This window comes from Scyliorhinus torazame, chromosome 19 (assembly GCF_047496885.1).
Source record: "Scyliorhinus torazame isolate Kashiwa2021f chromosome 19, sScyTor2.1, whole genome shotgun sequence".
In the NCBI taxonomy this organism is placed as follows: domain Eukaryota; kingdom Metazoa; phylum Chordata; class Chondrichthyes; order Carcharhiniformes; family Scyliorhinidae; genus Scyliorhinus; species Scyliorhinus torazame.
Window position 1 is genome coordinate 42,081,145 of NC_092725.1, and position 22,966 is coordinate 42,104,110.

At 45.7% G+C, this 22,966-nt stretch overlaps 1 protein-coding gene across 1 annotated transcript in view; it reads right to left on the minus strand.

Annotated features, from left to right (window-relative positions):
* The window catches only part of LOC140396662 (cytidine and dCMP deaminase domain-containing protein 1-like), a 209,376-nt gene that overhangs the window by 149,518 nt on the left and 36,892 nt on the right, over positions 1-22,966 (minus strand). Inside the window, exons 3-6 of the mRNA XM_072485457.1 lie at positions 20,749-20,861; positions 10,419-11,028; positions 9,327-9,351; positions 215-249 (exon numbers count right to left, since the gene is read on the minus strand). Coding sequence (XP_072341558.1) covers positions 215-249; positions 9,327-9,351; positions 10,419-11,028; positions 20,749-20,861 — 783 coding nt within the window. The remainder of the gene's footprint in view (positions 1-214; positions 250-9,326; positions 9,352-10,418; positions 11,029-20,748; positions 20,862-22,966) is intronic.

Sequence of the window (22,966 nt, forward strand, 5' to 3'; positions counted from 1 at the left end):
CTGCATATGCCAATGGTTAAATATGAAAACAGTTTTGAGAATCCCCGTACACACGTGATAGTTGGAAAGAGGAAGGATCCGAATAAACACATGGATGTGAGGGAATCAATGAGTCAATTTCACCATTTGCCCCTGATACAAGTGTCTGGATTTATTGAGAAGCAATGCACACAAATCCCAAAGTTCCCCAATGGCACTGAGCAGCTCAGCTTACCGTCATGGTAGTAGAGTCCGTGTTGTCCTGGTTACCTGAGGGTCAAAGATACACGTTGATAGCAGGCTAGCTCTGAATTAATCATTTGCAAGATGTACATTCATCATGTGTGTGTCAGTGTGTGCGTAAGTGTGTGTGTGTGTGTGAATGTGTGTATGTATGTATGGGTAGGTACAAAGCACAGGAACAAGCCTCTCAGCTCTCCAAGCCTGCACTGACCATGATGTCTCTCTAAACTAAAACCTTCTGCACTTCCGGGTTCTGTATCCCTCTATTCCCATCCCATTCACGTATTTGTCAAGATGTCTCTTGTGTGTGGGTAGGGAGGTGTGTGATTGGGTAGGTGTGTGTGTGTGGTAGGTTTGTGTGTGTTTGTGTGGGCATAGGTGGGTGGGTGTGTTTGTCTCAAGGTAGATGTGTGTGTGTGTAGTTTGTGTGTGTGTGTATGGGCACAGTAAGAAGTCTTACAACACCAGGTTGTTTCAAACAGGTTTGTTTCGAATCACTAGCTTTCGGAGCACTGCTCCTTCCTCAGGTGAATAAAGAGGTAGGTTCCAGGCACATGTATATAGACAAAGTCAAAGATGCAAGACGATACTTTGAATGCGAGTCTTTGCAGGTAATTAAGTCTTCAGGTCCAGACGGAGCCACCGAGGAGAGGGTTATAACAGGTTAAAGAGGTGTGAATTGTCGCAAACCAGGACAGTTGGTAGGATTTCACAAGCCCAGGCCAGATGGTGGGGGGTGAATGTACTGCGACATTAATCCAAGGTCTCGGTTGAGGCCGCACTCATGTGTGCAGAACTTGGATATAAGTTTCTGCCCCGAACGTCACCCAAGCACAACGCAACGCCATCCACTCTCTCAAGACCAACCGCAACATCATTATCAAACTCTGTATTCCTCTATTCCCATCCCATTCACGTATTTGTCAAGATGTCTCTTGTGTGTGGGTAGGGAGGTGTGTGATTGGGTAGCTGTGTTGTGGTGATATGCATCACTGTAAAGACACAAGGGGTTAATGTAAATACATGCAGACTAGCTAGACACTAGAGGGAGCACCAGAGACGTGACACACAGACCCTCAACCAATAGAACAGTTAGATAGGACACGACCAATGGGCATTCACGATACACACAGAGGTGACACGACCACAGGAGGGCATTCCACCAACCCATATATAAAGGACACCACACACATGACCTTCCTCTTTCCAGTGGAGACAGTCAGTGAGTAGAGACACAGGGTTGATTCAATATTACACCCACCACGTGGATTGCAGCAACTGGTTAGTCAGTCTGAGTAGCTATAGAAGGATTAACAGTAGTGGCGAACCCGAGTAGGAGAAGTGTAAATAGTTTAATAAACGTGTTGAAGTTATCTCCACGTCTGAACCTTCCTTTGTCAAGTGCACCACAAGGAAGCCGCTTATGCGGCTTCGATGTTGTGGCCATTTCGGAGACATGGATAGAGCAGGGACAGGAATGGATGTTGCAGGTTCCGGGGTTTAGGTGTTTTAGTAAGCTCAGAGAAGGAGGCAAAAGAGGGGGAGGTGTGGCGCTGCTAGTTAAGAGCAGTATTACGGTGGCGGAGAGGATGCTAGATGGGGACTCATCTTCTGAGGTAGTATGGGCTGAGGTTAGAAACAGGAAAGGAGAGGTCACCCTGTTGGGAGTTTTCTATAGGCCTCCAAATAGTTCTAGGGATGTAGAGGAAAGGATGACGAGGATGATCCTGGATAAGAGCGAAAGTAACAAGGTAGTTATTATGGGAGACTTTAACTTTCCAAATATTGACTGGAAAAGATATAGTTCGAGTACATTAGATGGGTCGTTTTTGTACAGTGTGTGCAGGAGGATTTCCTGACACAATATGTTGACAGGCCAACAAGAGGCGAGGCCACGTTGGATTTGGTTTTGGGTAATGAACCAGGCCAGGTGTTGGTTTTGGAGGTAGGAGAGCACTTTGGGGGACAGTGACCACAATTCGGTGACGTTTACGTTAGTGATGGAAAGGGATAAGTATACACCGCAGGGCAAGAGTTATAGCTGGGGAAGGGCAATTATGATGCCATTAGACGTGACTTGGGGGGGGGATAGGTTGGAGAAGTAGGCTGCAAGTGTTGGGCACACTGGATAAGTGGAGCTTGTTCAAGGATCAGCTACTGCGTGTTCTTGATAAGTACGTACCAGTCAGGCAGGGAGGAAGGCGTAGAGCGAGGGAACCGTGGTTTACCAAAGAAGTGGAATCTCTTGTTAAGAGGAAGAAGGAGGCCTATGTGAAGATGAGGTGTGAAGTTTCAGTTGGGGCGATGGATAGTTACAAGGTAGCGAGGAAGGATCTAAAGAGAGAGCTAAGACGAGCAAGGAGGGGACATGAGAAGTATTTGGCAGGTAGGATCAAGGAAAACCCAAAAGCTTTCTATAGGTATGTCAGGACTAAGAGAATGACTAGGGTAAGAGTAGGACCAGTCAAGGACAGGGATGGGAAGTTGTGTGTGGAGTCTGAAGAGATAGGCGAGATACTAAATGAATATTTTTCGTCAGTATTCACTCAGGAAAAAGATAATGTTGTGGAGGAGAATGCTGAGACCCAGGCTATTAGAATAGATGGCATCGAGGTACGTAGGGAAGAGGTGTTGGCAATTCTGGACAGGCTGAAAATAGATAAGTCCCCGGGGCCTGATGGGATTTATCCTAGGATTCTCTGGGAGGCCAGGGAAGAAATTGCTGGACCTTTGGCTTTGATTTTTATGTCATCATTGGCTACAGGAATAGTGCCAGAGGACTGGAGGATAGCAAATGTGGTCCCTTTGTTCAAAAAGGGGAGCAGAGACAACCCAGGCAACTATAGACCGGTGAGCCTCACGTCTGTAGTGGGTAAAGTCTTGGAGGGGATTATAAGAGACAAGATTTATAATCATCTAGATAGGAATAATATGATCAGGGATAGTCAGCATGGCTTTGTGAAGGGTAGGTCATGCCTCACAAACCTTATCGAGTTCTTTGAGAAGGTGACTGAACAGGTAGACGAGGGTAGAACAGTTGATGTGGTGTATATGGATTTCAGTAAAGCGTTTGATAAGGTTCCCCACGGTAGGCTATTGCAGAAAATACGGAGGCTGGGGATTGAGGGTGATTTAGAGATGTGGATCAGAAATTGGCTAGCTGAAAGAAGACAGAGGGTGTTGGTTGATGGGAAATGTTCAGAATGGAGTTCAGTTACAAGTGGCGGACCACAAGGATCTGTTCTGGGGCCGTTGCTCTTTGTCATTTTTATCAATGACCTCGAGGAAGGCGCAGAAGGGTGGGTGAGTAAATTTGCAGACGACACTAAAGTCGGTGGTGTTGTCGACAGTGTGGAAGGATGTAGCAGGTTACAGAGTGACATCGATAAGCTGCAGAGCTGGGCTGAGAGGTGGCAAATGGAGTTTAATGTAGAGAAGTGTGAGGTGATTCACTTTGGAAGGAATAACAGGAATGCGGAATATTTGGCTAATGGTAAAGTTCTTGGAAGTGTGGATGAGCAGAGGGATCTAGGTGTCCATGTACATAGATCCCTGAAAGTTGCCACCCAGGTTGATAGGGTTGTGAAGAAGGCCTATGGAGTGTTGGCCTTTACTGGTAGAGGGATTGAGTTCCGGAGTCAGGAGATCATGTTGCAGCTGTACAAAACTCTGGTACGGCCGCATTTGGAGTATTGCGTACAGTTCTGGTCACCGCATTATAGGAAGGACGTGGAGGCTTTGGAGCGGGTGCAGAGGAGATTTACCAGGACGTTGCCTGGTATGGAGGGAAAATCTTATGAGGAAAGGCTGATGGACTTGAGGTTGTTTTCGTTGGAGAGAAGAAGGTTAAGAGGAGACTTAATAGAGGCATACAAAATGATCGGGGTTAGATAGGGTGGACAGTGAGAGCCTTCTCCCGCGGATGGAAATGGCTGGCACGAGGGGACATAGCTTTAAACTGAGGGGTAATAGATATAGGACAGAGATCAGAGGTAGGTTCTTTACGCAAAGTGTGGTGAGGCCGTGGAATGCCCTACCTGCAACAGTGGTGAACTCACCAACATTGAGGGCATTTAAAAGTTTATTGGATAAGCATATGGATGATAATGGCATAGTGTAGGTTAGATGGCTTTTGTTTCGGTGCAACATCGTGGGCCGAAGGGCCTGTACTGCGCTGTATCGTTCTATGTTCTATGCTACGTCTAAAACATAACAAGACATGTGTGTGTTGTAGGTTTGTGTGTGTGCGTATGGTGCGTGGGTAGGGAGGTGTGGGTAGATGTGTGTGTGTGTGTGTAGTGTGTGTGTAGGTGTGTGTGTGTGTGTATGCACAAAGGAGGGGCCACCGCCATACTGAACAGAACGGATTACTGCAAAGAAGTGTACCGACAACTCAACAACCAGGAACACTAGAGACAGTTACCCGCAGATCCGACCAAGGAACACACCCGCCAACACAACAGATTGATCAAGACATTTGATCCAGACCTTCAGAGCACCCAACGTGCTCTCATCCCACGTACTCCCCGCATTGGAGATCTATCCTGAAAATACACAAGTCCTATCATATCAAGTAATGGGACCCTGTGTGAGAATCTCTCTGGCTACATCAAGGACATCTTTACACCCATCGTACAAGGAACGCCCAGCTTCTGTCGCGATATATAGAACATAGAACAGCACAGAACAGGCCCTTCGACCCTCGATGTTGTGCCGAGCATTGTCCAAAGCCAAGATCAAGCTATCCCACTCCCTGTCATTCTGGTGTGCTCCATGTGCCTATCCAATAACCGCTTGAAAGTTCCTAAAGTGACCAACTCCACTATCACAGCAGGAAGTCCATTCCACACCCTAACCACTCGCTGAGTGAAGAACCTACCTCGGACATCCCTCCTATATCTCCCACCCTGAACCTTATAGTTTTGCCTCCTTGTAACAGCTACTTCCACCCAAGGAAATAGTCTTTGAACGTCCACTCTATCTATCCCCCTCATCATCTTATAAACCTCTATTAAGTCGCCTCTCATCCTCCTCCGCTCCAAAGAGAAAAGCCCTAACTCCCTCAACCTTTCCTCATAAGGCCTATCCTGCAAACCAGCCAGCATCGTGGTAAATCTCCTTTGCACCCTTTCCAATGCTTCCACATCCTTCCTATAGTGAGGTGACCAGAACTTCACACAATACTCCAAATGTGGTCTCACCAGGGCCATGTACAGTTGCAGTATAACCCCGCGGCTCTTAAACTCAACCCCCCTGTTAATAAACTCTGACCCACTACAGGCCTTCTTCACGGCTCTATCCACTTGAGTGGCAACCTTCAGAGATCTGTGGACATGAACCTCAAGATCTCTCTGTTCCTCCACATTCCTCAGAACCCTGCCGTTGACCCTGTAATCCGCATTCAAATTTTTTCTATCAAAATGAATCACCTTGCACTTATCAGGGTTAAACTCCATCTGTCATTTTTTGGCCCAGCTCTGCATCCAATCGATGTCTCTTTGCAGCCTACAACAGCCCTCCACCCCATCCACTACTCCACCAATCTTGGTGTCATCAGCAAATTTACTGACCCACCCTTCAGCCCCCTCCTCCAAGTCATTTATAAAAATCACAAATAGCAGAGGGCCCAGCACTGATCCCTGTGATACACTGCTGGTAACTGGTCTCCAATCTGAACATTTTCCATCCACCACCACCCCTTCTATGTGATCGCCAGTTACTTATCAAATTGGCCAAATTTCCCTCTATCCCACACCTCCTTACTTTCTTCATAAGCCGACCATGGGGAACCTTATCAAACGCCTTACTAAAATCCATGTCTATGACATCAACTGCTCTACCTTCATCTATGCACTTAGTTACCTCCTCAAAGAATTCAATCAAATTTGTGAGGAAGACTTACCCTTCACAAATCCGTGTTGACTATCCCGGATTAAGCTGCATCTTTCCAAATGGTCATAAATCCTATCCTTCAGGAATTTTTCCATTAACTTACCGACTACCGAAGTAAGGCTAACCGGCCTATAATTACCAGGTTCATTCCTATTCCCTTTCTTGAACAGAGGAACAACATTCGCCATTCTCCAGTCCTCTGGCACTATCCCCGTGGACAGTGAGGACCCAAAGTGCAAAGCCAAAGGCTCTGCAATCTCATCCCTTGCCTCCCAAAGAATCCTTGGATATATCCAATGTGGCCCAGGGGACTTGTCGACCCTCAGATTTTTCAAAATTGCTAATACATCCATCCTCAGAACATCTACCTCCTCCAGCCTACTCACCTGTATCACACTCTCATCCTCAAAAACATGGCCCCTCTCCTTGGTGAACACTGAAGAAAAGTAATCATTCAACGCCTGTCCTATTTCTTCTGACTCCATGCACAAGTTCCCACTACTGTCCTTGACCGGCCCTACCGTCACTCTGGTCATTCTTTTATTTCTCACTTAAGAGTAAAAAGCCTTGGGGTTTTCCTTGATATGACCCGCCAAAGACTTCTCATGCCCCCTGCTAGCTCTCCTAAGCCCTTTTTTTTAGCTCATTCCTTGCTAGCTTGATACAACGGACTTCTTACAGAAACTCAGCACCTGTGGACCAGTTGAACCAGGAACATTCCTTGTCACAATGGATGATCGGCACTCTACACCAGCATCACCCATGACGACGGCATTGCTGCAACAGCCTCAGTAATCAACACCAACAACTGCCAATCTCTAGACGCAATTTTGCAACTCATCCGCCTCATTCTGGAAAATAACAGCTTCACCTTCGCCAACAAGTTCTTCATCCAGACACACAGAACAGCAATGGGGACCACATTCGCACCTCAATATGCCAACATCTTCTAGCACAAGTTTGAACAAGACCTCCTCACCGCGCAGGACCTTCAACTGTCGTTATGCACATCGGTGACATATTTTTCCTTTGGACCCATGGCGAAGAATCACTGAAACGACTACACGATGACATCAATAAGTTTCATCCCACCATCAGACTCACCATGGACTACTCTCCAGAATTGGTTGCATTCTTGGACACACTCATCTCCATCAGAGGCGGTCACCTCAGACCTTCACTTTAACGCAAGCCCATGGATAACCTCACGATGCTCCACTTCTCCAGCTTCCATCCTAAACACATTAAAGAAGCCATCCGCCATGGACAAGCCCTCCGTATACACAGGATCTGCTCAGACAAGGAGGAGCGTAGCAGACATCTACTGACACTGAAAGATGCCCTCGTACAAACGGGATATAGCACTCGACTCATTGACAGTTCCAACGCGCCACAAGAAAAAAACGCACTGACCTCCTCAGAAGACAAACACGGGACACAACCGACAGAGTACCATTCGTCATTCAGTACTTCCCCGGAGCGGAGAAAAATTACGACATCTTTTTCGCAGCCTTCAACACCGATATGGGTACCATCAGTACACGTGAGAAAACTACCCACCAGGTATGTGGTACATACTTGTGCGACTCGGCCAATGTTGTATATGCTGCAGGAAAAGATGTCCCAAAGCGTGGTACATTGGCAAGACCATGCAGACGCTGGGACCACTGATGAACGGACATCGCGTGACAATCGGCAGGCAGGAATGTTCCCTTCCAGTTGGGGAACACTTCAGCAGTCAAGGGCATTCAGCCTCTGATCTCCGGGTAAGCGTTCTCCAAGGCGGCCTTCAGGACGCGAGACAACGCAAAATCGCCGAGCAGAAACTTATAGCCAAGTTCCGCACACACGAGTACGGCCTCAACTGGGACCTTGGATTCATGTCAATTACATTCACCCCCCACCATCTGGCCTGGGCTTGCAAAATCCTACCAACTGTCCTGGGTTGAGACTATTCACACCTCTTTTACCTGCTCCTTCTGGACCTTTAATGACTTAATTATCTGCAAAAGCTCGCATTCAAAGTATCGTCTTGCATCGTTGACTTTGTCTGTATATATGTTTCTGGTACCTACCTCTTTATTCACCTGAGGAAGGAGCAGTGCTCCGAAAGCTAGTGATTTGAAATAAATCTGTTGGACTTTAACCTGGCGTTGTAAAACATCTTACTGTGCTCACCCTAGTCCAACGCCGGAATCTCCACCTCATTCTTAAACTAGAAAGAGTGCAGAAAAGATTTATGAGGATGCTACCAGACTTGAAGGAGAGGCTCGATAGACTTTTTTCCCTGGAGTGTAGGAGGCTTAGGGGTGATCTTGTAGAGGTCTATATAATAATGAATGACATAGGTAAGGTAGATAGAGGAGTCGTAAACTCAAGGGCATAGGTTTAAAGTGAGGGGGGAGAGATACAAAAGGGTCCAGAGGGGCAGTTTTTTCAAACAGAGGGTGGTGAGTGTCTGGAATGAGCTGCCAAGGGCAGGAGGAGCCGGGTCTAATTATGCCTTTGAAAAAGCATTTAGACAGTTATGTGAGGAAAATGGGTATAGAAGAATATGGGCAATGCGGGCAATTGGGATTAGCTTAGTGGTAAAACTGGGCGATATGGACAAGTTGGGCAGAAGGCACTGTTTTCATGACATAAACCTCTAGGACTCTATCTCAGTACCTTTCCTTGATGAGTGAGCTATCTGATCCAATGCTGTAGTTGCCCCTTCTGTGGCACTTGCCCTTATCGGCATCTGGCCCTTATTAATACCCGCTCTTTCTCAGTATCTTGGACCTAATAGGTTTTATAAAAAATTTTTTTTTTTACAGTATCCAATTCATTTTTTTCCAATTAAGAGACAATTTAGCGTGGCCAATTCACTACCCAGCACATCTTTTTGGGTTGTGGGGGCGAAACCCACGCAAACACGGGGAGAATGTGCAAACTCCACACAGACAGTGACCCAGAGCCGGGATGGAACCTGGGACCTCGGCGCGTGAAGCAGCAATGCTAACCGCTGTGCCACCGTGCTGCCCATCTAAAAGTTTTTTAAAATCTGTATCTCGAGATCCCTTTGCTGGTCTACCACATTATTATCATCCAAGTCTATATGTCCTTCTTATTCTTCGCAAAATTGACCCCCTCTTATACTTCCCTCCACAGGGCTGAATCTCTTTTTTTGCCTGACTAGTGAAACAGTATTAACTCTTAAAATGTGCCCTTACCTCTCAACTCACTTGGCCACTCCCACTGCAAGAAAAAGATAGAAATAGTTGTAATGTTCATTCAACAGAATTAAACAGAATAATCTCAACACATGCATTAAATTACGGTTAAAGTCATTAGTTATTTAGAGAGTTATTTCATAGTGGGGGCTCGCTACATAGAAATAACATACAGTACTGATCAGTTGCTTATCACTGATTATCTTAGAATTCCTGCAGTGCAGTCGGAGGCCACTTGGCTCATCATGTCTGCACTGACCCTCTGAATTGCACCCTACCCAGGTCTTACCCTATCGCCATAATCCCACCTAACCTATGGATTGCACGGTAGCACAATGGTTAGCACTGTTGTTTCACAGCTCCAGGGTTCCAGGTTCGATACAAAGCTTGGGTCACTGTCTGTGCGGAGTCTGCACGTTCTCCCCGTGTGTGTATGGTTTTCCTCCGGGTGCTCCGGTTTCCTCCCACAAATCCCGAAAGATGTGCTTCCTAGGTGAATTGGGCATTCTGAATTCTCCCTCTGTGTGCCCGAACAAGCGCCAGAATGTGGCGACGAGGGGCTTTTCAGAGTAACTTCGTTGCAGTGTTAATGTAAGCCTACTTGTGACAATAAAGATTATCATTATTATAGCTGCACATCTATAGACATTAAGGACAATTGTGACCCACTTAACCTGCACATCTTTGGACTGTGAGAGGAAACCAGAGCACCCAGAGGAAACCCACGCTGAATGTGAAAACTCCACACAGTTACTCAAGGCCGGAATCGAATCCGTTTCACTGGCGCTTTGAGGCAGCATTGCTAACCACTGTGCCATCATGCCGTCCATATTGTATGTGAGCACCGACCTCTGTTTCACAATCTGTTTCAGAGATCAGCTTCTCACTCACATGGCTGAGGAAAGTCAGTGGTTTATTTGATACAAGCTGCTTTGATGTGGCTGTTGTATAGCACTGATTTAACCCTCGAACAATAAATTTCATCAGAGTTAAATACACACTGAAAATTCTCACCAATAAAACAATAAAATGTGGAGGATTACACATTATTCACCTAAACAGCAGTAAGAGACAATGTGTGCCTGTCCTTACCAAGATGATTTTCACACCTTTCCCTGCACCCTGATCTCCGTCTCCCAATTCCGCGACTTCCATTCCCGATTCCTGGGATCCTTCTCCCGATTCCTGGGATCCTTCTCCCGATTCCGGAGCTCTTTCTCCCGATTCCTGAGCTCCTTCTCCCGATTCCTGAGCTCCTTCTCCCAATTGCTGAGCTCCTCCCGATTCCTGAGCTCCGTCTCCCAATTCCCTGACTTCCATTCCCGATTCCTGAGCTCTTTCTCCCGATTCCTGAGCTCCTTCTCCCGATTGCTGAGCTCCTACTCCTGATTCCTGAGCTCCTTCTCCCAATTCCTGAGCTCCTTCTCTCGATTCCTGAGCTCCTTCTCCCGATTGCTGAGCTCCTTCTCCCAATTGCTGAGCTCCTACTCCTGATTCCTGAGCTCCTTCTCCCAATTGCTGAGCTCCTACTCCTGATTCCTGGGCTGTTTCCACTGATTCCAAGGCTCTTGGTTTCTTGGCATCTTTCGGATCCGGGACTGAAACCACAATCTTGATGCCACAAGCATTGATCACTTTTTCACACTCGGAGCACGGTTTTTTAGAGGAAAACATCACACTGGAATCAATGCCTGTGTGCGATCTGTAAGAACACAAATCAATTAGCAGTTGACCAGAATATCGAGGTCAACCAATTATATATTTTGCTGAGTGGCAGAAATTGATTTACAATCTAATTTGGTATGAGTTGGAATGGTGAGAACACACTATCCTGAGAGATGGCACACCCCAAAGTGATTGGGAAAGGAGTGCAGTTGAAACTGTGCAAACAGTACTTAGCAAATGGAAATTTGACCAGAGTGGGAATTAGCAGCAAGAGCAAAGAGATCCAGAGTTTAACTCAAATTTAAATGGGTAAGAATGTAATCTTCAAACTTATCAATAGCATAACTATCACTTTTAGTAAGAATGCCGGGACTAGGAAGGATAATGATGTGTGAATCCTGTAGAATGAGATGTACTGATCAGAAAATGGAAAATATCTGTCAGAAATGCCACTATTTTCTTTATTTGTTCATGCTGTGCAGCTGTGCCAGCATTTATTGCCCATCCCTAATTGCCCTTGAGGAGGCAGTTGCTCTGGGGCTGGAGTCACCTCCCGCTGCCTCTGGAAGGCAGACAGCATTGTTGGAGACCCCTCCTATCCAGATTTTGCCCTCTTCCGGACCCTTCCATCAGACAGATGATAGAAGAGTCTGAAGACCCGCACATCCAGATATAGAAACAGCTTCTTCCCCACAGCTACTAGACTCCTCAACAACGCTCCCTTGGTCTGATCTGTTCCTTGTAAGACACTATTCACAATGCCCTATGCTGCTCTTGCTCATGTATTTGCTTTGTTTGGCCCTTGTTCTGCACTGTAGCCAATCATTATTTGTTGATGTACTATTTGTCAATGTAGTCTGTTGATTATTCTTTTTGTGTACTATGTCCGTACTGTGTATGTTCCCTTGGCTGCAGAAAAATACTTTTCATGTACTTCAATACATGATACTTCGGTATTCACAAAGGAGAGGGACACGTTGATTGGTGGTGTCTCAGAGGGATGTGTGAACACTTTAGAACAGGTCGTTATTATGAGGGAGGAAGTGTTAGGTGTGTTAAAAAGCATTAAGGTAGACAAATCCCCAGGGCCAGATGGCATCTATCCCAGATTACTGAGGGAGACAAGAGATTAAATTACAGGGCCTCTGACAGAAATCTTTGTGTCCTCATTGGCCACGGAGGATAGACAATGTTGTACTGTTATTTAAGAAGGGTTGCAAGCATAATCTGGGTAATTATAGGCTTGACGTCAGTGACAGTGAAATTGTTGAAAAAGATTCTCAGATGGGATCCATTCACATTTGGAAGTGAATAGTCTTATTAGCAACAGACAGCATGGTTTTGTACGAGGCAGGTCTCACTAACCTGATTGAGGTTTTTGAGGAGGTGACAGAAATGATTGAAAAGGAAAGGGCTGTGGATGTTGTCTACATGGACTTCAGTAAGCATTTGATATGGTCCCACATGGCAGGCTGGTGCAAAAGATTAGATCACATGGGGTCAGGGATGAACGAGCTGGATTGGTCCAGAACTGGCTTGGCCTTATAAGACAGAGGGTAGCAGTGGAATGGTGTTTTTCCGAATGAGGTCTATAACTAATGGTGTTCCACAGGGATCAGTGCTGGGACCTCTTCTCTTTGTAATATATATAAATGACTTAGAAGAAAACGTAGTGGATCTGATTAGCAAGTTTGCGGATGATACTAAGATTGCAGGAGTTGCGGATAGTGATGACAATTGTCAGAGAATACAACAGGATAAAGATAGGCCTCAAAATTGGGCAGAGAAAAGGCAGATGGAATTTAACCTGGACAAATGCGAGGTGATGCATTTTGAGAGATACAATTCAGGTGGGAGCTATAAAATAATTGGCAGAACCATCAAGAGCATAGAGACACAGAGAGGTCTGGGCGTGCAGGTCCACAGATCCTTAGAAGTGGCAGCATAGGTGGAAATGGTGATAAAGAAAGCATGTGGCATGCTTGCCTTCAGAGGACGGGGTATCGAGTTTAAAAGCTTGAAAATTATGTTACAATCATATAGAAAGTTGGTTAGGCCACATTTGGAATATTGTGTCCAATTCTGGTCACCGCACTACCAGAAGGACGTGGAGGCTTTGGAGAGAGTACAGAAAAGGTTTACCAGGATGTTGCCTGGTATGGAGGGTATTAGCTATGAGGAGAGATTGAATAAACAGTGATTGTTCTCCCTATAGAGACGGAGGCTGAGGAGCAACCTGATAGAAGTTTATTAAATTATTAGGGGTATAGATAGGGTGAACAGTTGGAGGCTTTTTCCCAGGGCGGAAATGACAATTACAAGGGGTAATTGTTCAAGGTGAGGGGTGGAAAGGTTCAGTGGAGATGTGCGGGGAACGTTTTTTTACACAGAGGGTGGTGGTGGCCTGGAATACACTGCCAAGTGAGGTGGTTGAGGCAGATACGATAGCGACCTTTAAGACTTATCTGGATAGGCACATGAACAGACGGGGTATAGAAGGATAAAGGCGGTTGGTCGAGATAGGACACGTGATCGGCGCAGGCTTGGAGGGCTGAAGGGCCTGACTGTTTTGTTCTTTGTATGTGACAATAAATCAATCAATCAATGTCGGCCAGACCAAGTAAGGACAGCGGTTTTCTTCCCTAAAGGACATTAGTGAACCAGATGGGTTTTGACACCAATCTGAAATACTTTCATGGCTATCATTAGACTTTTAATTCCCGATTTTTGTTGAATTCAAATTTCACTATCTGCAGTGGCGGGATTTGAACCTGGACCCTCCAGAGCATGATTCTGCCTCTTTAGTTTATTAGTCCAGTGACAATACCACTATGCCACTGCCTGCCCTAACTGAGCTCAAGGCCTCAAAACCAGGTTGTAGTTGGAGACAGTACAAGGGATTTCTGGAGCAAGTTGGTCTTCCCAATATTTAGTTAGAAGAAATTTCCAATACTGGATGTTGGGCAGGCAAAGTGACAAATCAGAGCCATCAGTGTAGCTGTGGAACTTGAGGTTTTTTTGGGTAATGCTATATAGGGTTATGCTGTGAGGGAAGAGAAGCCATTGGAGGAGATCCTCTAGCTATGGCTGGATAAGTAGGGATAGAACTGAATGAGTACAGTCCTAAACAGTGGAGGAGAAACATTCAAGAAAGTTGGTGTGGACAAAAATGTCAAAGGCTACATCAGGTCAAGATGGACTAGGCAGGTAGTACAGGTGTCCCCTGAAAGCCTCTCACTCTGCAACCAGTATTCAGAGCTGAAAAGTGTTGAAAGTGATTGCTCCTCTGGTAAATAGTGAGGAAAATAGCCTGGGATTATAGGAAGATACAGGCTGGTCAGATGGGCTGAGCAGTGACAAATGGAATTAATTCCGGATAAGTGTGAGGTGATGCACTTGGGCAGGACAAACAAGGCAAGGGAATACATGATAAGTGGCAGAGCCTTGGGAAGAACCAAAAATCAGGGGGACCTTGGTGTGCATGTACACTGGTCCCTTAAAGGGGATGGGTAGATAAAATGGTTAAGAAGGCATACTTGACTTTGTTTGCCGATGCATAGATTTTAAGATGTTATGTGTGGTCAATCCCAGGCCCACAGGCCCTGGAGTCACAACACAAGTGAGTGAACCAATAATTCTCAGAATAATTCCCCAAATCTTTGGCCCTAGTCACCAGGTTTGTAAGTTGAAACACAATTACTGTTTATTTATAATAGGAATAAAGATGAAATATGCAGTAATTAAAGCTGCTTAAAAATAAGCTAAAACCTGACTTCCCCTCTACCCACACATGCAAGACAGACAAACACATGGAGGTGGAAAGGAGTAAAAATAATAAGGAATTTTGCTTTCACACTATGGCTGCTGCTCTGGACTCAAGTTCATTGCTCCCATTTCTACTTTAGTTTTCTTCTGCTATTTCCTTCTTTTCTCTCAGCCCTTTCTAGGCCCTCTCTCCCCTCACTATTCTTCATTCCATCTCTCCCCTTTTTGGATACTCTACCTTGTTTCCAAACCCCTACCCCATTCGTTCACTACTCAAGGATTTTCTACTCTCCTGCCACGGTTCAGGCTTAACTCTCTCTCCGATAAGTCTACAGCCTCTTGGAGGAACTCACCTGAGGAAGGAGCTGTGCTCAGAAAGCTTGTGATTTCAAACAAACCTGCTGGACTTTAACCTGGTGTTGTAAGACTTCTTACTGTGCCTATCCCAGTACAACACCAGTATCTCCACATCCTGTGCTTCACTTGGCAACTTCCAAAAGACCCAACTAGGCTATCATGGCTGCCTCTCCACAAGCAGCATCTCCAATCTCACTGACCTCCCAGCCCAGCCCATTAGCTGGGGCTGATGTCCCATCACTGGCCCTGCAGACTCTGCCAGTGAAACATCTCTCACTGTCCCTCTCCATATTTCCCTGCACAATGTCCATTCACTTGTAAACAAGCCTCTTTTAATCCGAGATTCATTGTGGATGATTACATTAGCAACATGGCCTTTACAGAAAACTGGCTGGGGGGGGCTGATAATATCTTACCTCATCTGAAACCTCCTTTTTGACTATATCTTCAACCATTTGCCTTGCCCTAACTGCGGCAGTGGCAGTATGGTTCTTATCACCAGATCACACTGCCTATCCACTTACTGTTCCAGCACTTTGTCCGCCTTTGAAAATCTTACCTTGTTCCACACCTCACACCTCTCATTTTAAATCCTGGTTGCCTACCACCTGGCCAAGTAGAATAAATTATTTTCATCAAGATATCTTCATGGCTTTTGTTTCTCATCTTTCGCAAAGCAACGTATCATCTTAGGTGATAATGCGTATTGTTGTGGCGCTGTGCATGATCTCTTTAAGAACCAAGTCACGTGATAGTTTGTGACATCATTGGCTGCTCTGCGGGCTTAGTCTAGATCAAGCTTTTGTACAGGTCACAGCCATCTAATAAACCTCTGTTGATTACTGTTTAACCCTATGTGGTTCAGCATTTCATTCTTTTATCCTGCAAATACAGTACACAACAGAGGAAAAGGAAAACTGGCGACGAGGAATTGATCAATAAAAAATTATTTTCAGAAGAGAGAAAAAGTTTCATGCGTCGACGCTGAGGCAGATCAACAGGTCAATGGTCACACCTAGCATCAGTCTGGCAGAAAATTATAAAGAAAGGTCCATACCTCAAATTAAACTAGCACCGAGGAGTTCAGGCTGCAGAGCTTGCCACATACAGTACAGTAAGATACGGAGGTAGAGTGGGGCAGAGAAGAGAAGATTCTTGCATTGCACGCTGATACATTGGCTAGTCAACATTATTAACGAGACCATTTATATAAGGGAAGCTCCTGGAAAAAAGTTCTGAGCATATCCCGGTATCACTGAAAAATGGTGGGACATTTTGGCACTGTTGGCCCATTCAAGGAAGAATATGAAAATTGAAAGGTTTCACTATTCTATCCTACCAAAAAGATTTCAGAGGATATTGTGGTCCCTGCTTTCCCCAGCACCATTGGCAGTAAAACGTTGAATTTACTCCAAAGTCTGGCCCAGGCTGAGAAACCTGGTAGCATAACCTGCCAAGAATTAACCAAAATACTGGAGGACCATTATTCACCCAAACCATTAATAATCACAGATCGGTTTTGGTTTCACCAAAGGAATCAGCTAGGAGAGAATATAACACAGTTCGTTACTATCCCAGGGCACCTCATGGAGTATTTTGAATTTGGTGACTCTCTGGATGATATGCTTAGAGATCGATTAGTTTGTGGGTTGAGGAATGAAGCCATTCAGAGCAGGTTGCTAAATGAAAGAAATTTAAGTCTTAAAACAGCCTTGTTTTCCTTTTCCTCTGTTGTGTACTGTATTTGCAGGATAAAAGAATGAAATGCTGAACTATTTTGATGGAGATTGCTGCTAAGGAGGTTTCTCATGGTGCAGGCACAAGGATCCATTAACTGGCTGCTGCCCTGAGACAGTCTACCCAGCAACAGATGTGTCATCACTGTGGAAATATTGGCCTTTCACAGGCTGATTGCCGGAGCAAAGATAATCAACATAAAAATTGTGGCAAAATTGGCCACATATCACAACCTTTCGAGAGTACACCAGCTTCTTCAGAAAATGGAGGTCAATATGAGGGTTGCAGTCTCCCTAATTCCGAGACAACCTATGAACAAAATTTAAATCGCCTACCATTAAAATCAGCAGATGTCATCCTGTCACACGTGGACACAGTGCATCTGTCCAAGAACCGAATCCAGTGCCTTTCAGATGAATTTACTTCTAAGACTTCAAGTGTCACTTAAGATCAAGCAAAACAACCAGCCCAAGAGTCTCAAGGTGAGAGCAGTACCCTACACTATATGTCCAAAGGTAGAATCTGAACTAATGAGACTTGTGGATACAGGTGTCTTAAATCCATCACCATTAGTGAATGGGCAACCTCAATTGTGCCTGTAATAAAGTAGGGTGGAACTGTTAAGACCCAAAATTCCCTTATTTTCCATTTCTTTTATTTTGTGGATATAATTTTGATTGATGGATATTTAATGGACCTATATCTTTAAGTCAAGCAGAGGAAGTGAGGAAATCAAAAGTTGCAAAATGGTACACTGTGCTATGGAGGTTTAGTGTCTGAACAGAAAAACTCAGACTTTTTGTCACCTGAGAGATCGGAGGGATTCGGTTTGGCTGGCTGGCTGGTGGCCAATTAATTGGCCAAAGTTCATATTCTGCTCGGCTACAGACAGTAATTGGGTCCAACCAGAGTGGGATGGTTTTCAGCAGACACAGGAAGTGTTGGATACTGGACGCTGAGAGGAGCAGCTGTCCAGCAGAGGGCAGCAGAGACATCAAAGTATCCAGCAGAGGGCAGCAGAAAGACGTCAAAGCACCATCGATAGTCAGCAACTTTTTCCCAGGGTGGAGGGGTCAATTACTAGGGGGCATAGGTTTAAGGTGCGAGGGCAAGGTTCAGAGGAGATGTATGAGGCAAGTGTTTTACACAGAGCGTAGTGGGTTCCTGGAACTCGCTGCCGAAGGAGGTGGTGGAGGCAGGGATGATAGTGACATTTAAGGGGCATCTTGACAAATACATGAATATGATGGGAATAGAGGGATACGGATCGCGGAAGTGTAGAAGATTTTAGTTTAGTCGGGCAGCATGGTCGGCGCAGGCTTGGAGGGCCGAAGGGTCTGTTCCTGTGCTGTACTTTTCTTTGTTCTTTGTTCATCCAGCAGAGAGACGTCACTGGGAGCAGTCGGCCCAGTCACCATGACTAAACAGCAGATTGCGCAACAAACCCTCCAGTGATAAACAGGAGGAAAAGCTTCCAGCAGAAGGCAGCAGCAAGACATCAAAGTATCCAGCAGAGAACAACAGAGAGACATCACAGAGGTGCATTCTGGGACCAGTCGGGCAGTCACCATGACGGAACAGCGGATCGGAGAAGAACTCGGTGTCAAGGAACGGTAAGCCACAAACATTACATTACATAGAATGATACTACTGCAGGTAGGGCATTCCACGCCCTCACCACTCTTTGCAAAAAGAACCTACCTCTGACCTATATCTATTACCCCTCAGTTTAAGGCTATGTCCCCTCGTGCTAGCCATTTCCATCCGCGGGAGAAGGCTCTCACTGTCCACCCTATCTAACCCTCTGATCATTTTGTATGCGTCTATTAAGTCTCCTCTTAACCTTCTTCTCTCTAACGAAAACAACGTCAAGTCCATCAGCCTTTCCTCATAAGATTTTCCCTCCATACCAGGCAACATCCTGGTAAATCTCCTCTGCACCCGTTCCAAAGCTTCCACGTCCTTCCTATAATGACTGTGGTGTTTCCATCTTTCACTCCTCCTCTAACCAAAGAGGAGGAAAAGCATCCAACAGAGAGTGGAAGAGCAACGTCAAATGTGAGGTAATACATTTTGGTAGGTCTAACATAGAGGGGAAATATACAGTAAATGGCAAAACTCTTAAGAATATTGAAAGTTAGAGAAATCTGGGCGTGCAGATCCACAGATCTTTGAAAGTCTGTGGACAAGGTAGTCAAGAAAACATACGGAATGCTTGCCTTCATTGGATGGGGCATCAAATATAAAAACTGGCAAGTTATGCTACGGTTATATAGAACCTTGGTAAGGCTGCACTTGGAATATTGCGCACAATTCTGGTCGCCACACTACCAGAAGGATATAGACGTTTTTGGAGAGGGTGCACAGGAGGTTTACCAGGATGTTGCCTGGCCTGGAAGGTGCTAGCTATGTGGAGAGGCTGAATAGACTCGGACTGTTTTCATTAGTAAAGCGGAGATTGAGGGGTGACCTGATAGGGGTCTACAAGATTATGAGGGGCATGGATAGAGTAGATGGGCAGACACTCTTTCCCAGGGTGGAGGGGTCAGTCACCAGGTGGCATAGGTTTAAGGTCCGCGGGGCAAAGTTTAGAGGCGATGTGCAAGGCAGGTTTTTTACACAGAGGGTGGTGAGTGCCTGGAACGCGTTGCCAGGGGAGATTGTGGAAGGAGATACATTATCAGCATTCAGAAAGCATCCTGACAAACAAATGGATTGGATGAGTACAGAGGGATACGGTACAAGAAAATGCTGAGGGTTTGGCCAGGGTGGTATCATGACCGGTAGAGGCTTGGAGGGCTGAAGGGCCTATTCCTGTGCTGTATTGTTCTTTGTTCTTTGTCATTCAGCAGAGGGCAGCAGAGAGAGGTGTCACTGAGGTAAATTCTGGCAGCAGTCGGTGCAATCACCCTGACTGAACAGCGGATTGTGGAAGAACTCAATATAAACATAAGAAGGGGACTTGACAGGGTAGATGCTGAGAGAATGTTTCCCCTCACAGGGGATTCTCGAATCTTTCTAATAGAACAGAGATTAGAACAGAGATTCGGTACATATAGTCCAGCTACTTTTTCTCCTTTCTTGCCAGAGACACGGAGCGCAATATTTATGACTCTTCAGTCACATTCTCTGATCTCAGTTAACTCATTGACTGCGGCTCAAATCGTGACAATCCACAGGATATTCAGCAAATAAGCCTATTGTTGTTATGGGCCAGGGTTTAGAAACTCCAAAGTATATTATGAAATCCACCTGACCTACAAACTTTTTGTTGAATTTGGCTCGGATGAGCACAAAAGCCTACCCTTCAAGTGTGATTCAACAGTCTTCCTAGACACTTTAATCAAAATAAGTTTTATTCTAAGAACTTAGTTAACATATATATATATGCAAGAATTGTTATCAATTACAAACATAAAGACACCCCTCAGTAATCTATGTATTACACGTAATGAATTCCCCCTTAACTGTTCCAATAAAAAAACAAAATTCCATAAACCAAAAATCCCTTTTCAAGGGCGTAGCCCAGCGCTCTGCATTCTCACTTAAATAAGACTGGCTTTCCCTGAGATTCTGACCCAATCTCACCAGCAGGTTTAAACCCTTCCGAAAAGAAAATGACCAAAGCAGGTAGCTATAATCAATGTTTATTTTCTGGAACAACTCTTTAAAATGAAAATAGAGAGAGACAGGCCTTATTTTCTCTGTCTGTAGTCCACAGCAGTCAAAACTGAAAGTGAAACAAAAAACCTCACAGTCACAGCACAGCTCCACCTACAAAATAACATCACTGAAGCCATGTGATGAGACAAAAATCTTTCTTAAAGAGACACTCCCATGACATTATTAATAGCTGTCATGGGTGGTACATTTAATGGACAGAGAGCAGAGACTCTACCTGAACAGAAGAGCATTGACTTCTGCATGAACCATGGAACTGGATTTATCAACTGAGCGAGGGAAATTTCCATATGTTGCTTTCTTAATATAGCCGTTGTAACCAGCCCCAATCTGCAAGAAATAACACATTTAAGAACAGTTATAGTAATTAAAGTTGACAGCAGCTGAATACAACTCACCCCTGCGAGCTGATACATTGCCCTGACAGAGGAGGTTCATTGTCTTTGATGTCCTCATGTTGCTCTCTCTCTCTATCTCTTCCCACTGTTGTGATTTTGAGTCTCTATCTGTTTGTTTCTTCTTTTATCACATGCTTGGTGCTGTGGAGATAAAAATTACCAAAAGCTGCTGGTTGTATTTCGATTAGGGGTTGATTGGAAAATCAGGCCGATGATCTTCATCAGCTTCTTTTCAATTCCCTCTCCTTGTGGTTCTTCTCCACAATCTTTGCTCCATGAATGTATCCGGAATGTATCTATCAGCCAGTTCTGTTTCTACAATTGTTGCTATCTCTAGTAAGAGCGTCCCTGCCCTTAAACAGGTCCTGGTTATGTGTAAATGGCACCAGAATTAGTTGGCGGGATTCTCCGTTCCTGATCCAATCTTATGGCCATGCTGCGCTGGAAACATAGCTCTCCCCAGTGCAGCGTTGAAAACTGGGAGACCCCGCTTCCGGGATCTATCCGGTTCGCAATACTTTGTGAGATTCAACGCAATCTCACGAGATGTTGTGAGGTGAATCCTGCCCACAATAGGCGGAATCATTTTTTAGCAAATCTGCATATTAGAGCAAGGCAGCTACCCTCGCTCTAATGTACAGATTCCTGAGGTACCTGAGGGTTTGGGATTCAACCCCTTCGCCTCAGAGGTCTAGGGCGAGTGCCATTTGTACTGGTCCCCACAAACTGGCATCAGATGGAGCGGCACTCATGGGGGTCTGCAAGGGGATTGGAGGCCGCCAGCTGCATGCCTTGTTACTGCTGGTGCCACTTGGGTACCTTGGTGGTGTCAGCCTGGCACCTTGGCAGTGCCACCAGGTTGCCAGTTTGGCACTGCCAAGATGCGAAGCTCGCATTTTTGCACACGTGTGATCGGGCTGAGGTTGCCCGGCATGGATGTTGTGCGGGTGAACTGGGCCGGGCATCCTCCTACATTGCGTTTGGGCGGGGGCTGGGCGGGGATTGTTTTGGGGGCCTCAGAGATCGGGACGCCCGATCTCTCACTACAATGGGGAGTTCCAGAGAGCGGAACTCCACATTGTAAATAACCATCCTGTGGTCTCCTTCCCTGATACTGAAGTCTGACAGCAGTTCAACATTTCAATCAACTGGACAGTAAGAGCAGACAGACGACGAATTATTGAAGCACAGGAGTGTGAGGAAGTGATGTGTGTGGCCTTAGCCGCGCATTCCCCATTCAGGCCCCTTGTTCAATGCGAGTCGCGTTGATTGGTCACGTGGTTCTCGGCACTGTGAGTGCCGGGAGACACGGGGATAAACACACTTACTGAGGAAATTTGTTCCATTTTGTGAAGATTACGACCTCGGTGTTGACGCCGGGACAGGATTCATGGATCCACGACAGCAAAACTAATGCTGCACTGGACCGATTCAGCGACTGTGGTGGGGCAAGCACTGTGGAACACAATCGATTCCATTGCGAAATGGTGAGGGATTCGCCGGGTCTGTGATTGACACCTGGGAGGCTGACCAGCTGCAGCTGCATATTATAATAATAATTTTATTAGTGTCACAAGTAGGCTTACATTAACACTGCAATGAAGTTACTGTGAAAATCCCCTAGTCTCTACACTCCGGCGCCTGTTCGGGTCACAGAGGGAGAATTCAGAATGTCCAATTCACCTAACGAGCACATCTTTTGGGACTTGTGGGAAGAAAGCGGAGCACCCGGAGGAATCCCATGCAGAGACGGGGAGAACGTGCAGACTCCGCACAGACAATGATCCAAGCCGGGCCAACATGCGACTTCAGTCTCACACTTGGGCAGCATGGTAACACAGTGGTTAGCACAATTGCTTCACAACTCCAGGGTCCCAGATTCGATTCCCTGCTTGGGTCATTGTCTGTGCGGAGTCTGCACATCCTCCCCGTGTATGCGTGGGTTTCCTCCTGGTGCTCCGGTTTCCTCCCAAAGTCCAAAGATGTGCAGGTTAGGTGGATTGGCCGTGATAAATTGCCCTTAGTGTCCAGAAAAGG